General features: G+C 44.3%; 1 protein-coding gene across 1 annotated transcript in view; it reads left to right on the forward strand.

Moving 5' to 3' along the window:
- The first annotated feature begins 2,582 nt into the window (after nucleotides 1-2,582).
- The window catches only part of FGF23 (fibroblast growth factor 23), an 8,596-nt gene continuing 8,302 nt past the window's right edge, over nucleotides 2,583-2,876 (forward strand). The window contains exon 1 of the mRNA XM_011361813.1: nucleotides 2,583-2,778. Within this exon, the coding sequence (XP_011360115.1) occupies nucleotides 2,583-2,778 (196 nt within the window). The remainder of the gene's footprint in view (nucleotides 2,779-2,876) is intronic.

Raw genomic sequence — 2,876 nt, forward strand, 5'->3', positions numbered from 1 at the left:
TCACTTGGACCTCTCCTATGTCCTCTGCCCTCCAGCTCCTCTATGACCTTCAGCTTACCAGGGTTCCCCGGCGAAGGCACCTGCAGTGCTCTAACTCCTTTGTCCTGCAAAATAAGCTTCTGGTTATGGCACCAAAGGCAAGATAGGCGTGGCATGGATCCTGTAATATTACAGAAGTCATTTGTATTTCATTTTGGAATGTATAATGAGGGTTCTATTTATGTATTTAGATTTACTTTTGATCATATATGTTGGACTGAGACTGATATTATAGTGATCTTTAATATTAAATTATAAAATATATAAAATCCTACATATGATATTAAATATCGGATTAAAGACATTGTCCTTACTTGAGTTTATCTCTAATCCATTGTGGACATTATGAGCAAGTCAGGGAGAGAGAAACAAACCAATCAGAAGAGAATTTAAACACTTCCAGTCACCATCCACAGGTGGGTAACTCCCAGGTAGATGATCAAGCATAGCAGGTGACAAAACAAAAAATCTGGGGGAGAGATTGGAAGAAAAGACAGTGTTCTGCCCTCAGAACCACTCTATGAACATCGTTAAAGAAGACTGTCTTATATATAAGCATTTAAATGTCCTAAATCTTCTATTTAACCTGGGAAGACAGCACCCAGTCTCTTAGGGACACATCCTGGGTAAAGGCCTGGCTTTCCTAGAGAAAAACTAAAGAGAATTATGCCTTATTGCTACTTGCATTTTCTTATCAAGTCCCTAGCTCTTTAGCTTTTGTCCTAATGTGGTGTGGGGTTTGTGCATCTAGCAAAGTACTTAGCAGGCCTGGAGTCAAACTGCCCAGATTCCAATCTAACCTCTTCCACATACTAGCTGTACATTTTGGGGCATGTTGCTTAAACTATGTGCATCAGTTTCCTCATCTCTACAAAGGAGATAATAGCGTATCTTCAAAGGGTTGTTATGAAGACTTACTACAAGTAAAGCGCTTGCTAAGCGCTCGATAAGCATTAGTTGCCAACATGTTATTATTGGAGAAGCAGCCTTGGGAATCAGAAGACCTTATCCTAGCTCTTCCATTTATTCGATTGACAACTTTGGACATATGAACCCCAAGATCTCCATCTCTTCATATATGAATTTAAAATACTGATAATGCCTGGTGTGCCTAGCTCACAAAGTTGCAGTGAGGTTCGAATGAACTAACACATGTGAAAATGCTTTATAAATTATAAAAACTTGCACAATTGTAGAATAACACATGGCACCTCTTTTTGCCTGTGTCTATATGATTGCACATCCCATGTTGTTTTGTATGATGGTTACTTATTTTTATTTGCCCTTTCCATTAGCCTGTGGGGTCCTTGAAGCAGTGATCTCATCTTGCTCTCCCTTCTATTAATCATGATGTCTAGCCTGATTCTACACATCGTATATACTTGGCAAATGAGAAATTGGAAGAGTAGCAGCCTGCTTATGTGTTTGTTTTAACAATATGCATTCCAGTAGCTTTCTCCCTGTTGGACTGCCTGTGCCAGGACTATCTCTCCACATCAGGAGTAGCTTCCTAAAAGACACACCTCTGAGTAGTATCTGTGAGAAAGAGTCCAGTCCCAGGAGCCAGACACCTAGTAGACACTAACTGTGGGGACCCCTGGCCTGCCTCTGCGCTCTCGGGACCTTCCTGGGCTCTGCCCCCCGTGCTCAGCCAGCAGTCTTCCAATCTTCAGGAGGTCTCTGAATTAGTCTCCATACTATTGGAGAGACCATAATACCAGTTTAATTGCCCTGGACAGTCCAAACCAGGGAAACTGAGAAATCAAACTTCAGCATTTTGTAGAGTATCAGTGACCTCAAGGCTTTGTTTCTTTCTTCCCATTTTGAACTCTTCCCAAAATGGCAACGTTGGTTTTTGCACCTCTGCTCCTAGCTCCCATATCTTCAGAAGAAAGTGGGTTTCAGAGGATGCCATTGACCTGATGGTGCCCTGTATTATTTCTGTATTCTTCACAACACCCTCCTAGTGCTGTGCACAGAGAAAGCACTGGACACATAGTTGTTGATTGAAATTAAAAGGACTGAGAAAACCAAAATGAATAAACTCGATGGGAGATGAATTGCACAGAAGTCTGTTGACCGCATGGCTGAAGCTGGATTTTTTTCGGAACCACTGACTGCCTTCACATTTCCTGCTGGAAGTGGGACAGGTCAACAGAGAACCCAGAGTTGTAGATAACTTTTGCCCACACATCATTCACTTTTTGAAGCATTGGCTTGAAATTGAGGGGTTTGTGTGTGTGTATGTGCATGTGCGTGTGTGTGTCTGGAATCGACGTGCCTTCCGTGAGCCTCAGAGGTCTCTGCATTCTCTTCAGATGGGCTGATTACAACACAGAGGATGTGGACAGTGGAGGTTTTCCTGTTTGATGTCACACTGCTACCCTTTAAAAGGCCGAGGGAAAAAAAGGAGGGAATCCAGCCTGGGATCCTCATGCCAGATACCCACAAGGAAGAAGAGGAGAAAAAGGCCAGAGAGGCCACCGGAGTAAGGGAGGCAGTGTCAGATTTCAAATTCTGTGCCAGCCACTCAGAGAGCAGTGATGCCGAGGGGCAGCCTAGGGCTCCTGGTCTGCATCCTGTGCGGTGCAGTCAGAGCCTATCCCGATGCCTCTCCGCTGCTTAGCTCCAGCTTGGGGGGCCTGATCCACCTCTACACAGCCACAGCCAGGAACGGCTACCACCTGCAGATCCACAAGGATGGCCATGTGGATGGCACACCCCATCAGACCATCTACAGTGAGTAGGGGCTTTATTCTGGCTGGGAAGAAGCAGGGCTCTTCTGTCCATGATACCTACAAAGAACTTGGGGAGAACCTGAGATAGGAGAGCTAATC

Source organism: Pteropus vampyrus, unplaced genomic scaffold (assembly GCF_000151845.1).
Source record: "Pteropus vampyrus isolate Shadow unplaced genomic scaffold, Pvam_2.0 Scaffold70, whole genome shotgun sequence".
In the NCBI taxonomy this organism is placed as follows: domain Eukaryota; kingdom Metazoa; phylum Chordata; class Mammalia; order Chiroptera; family Pteropodidae; genus Pteropus; species Pteropus vampyrus.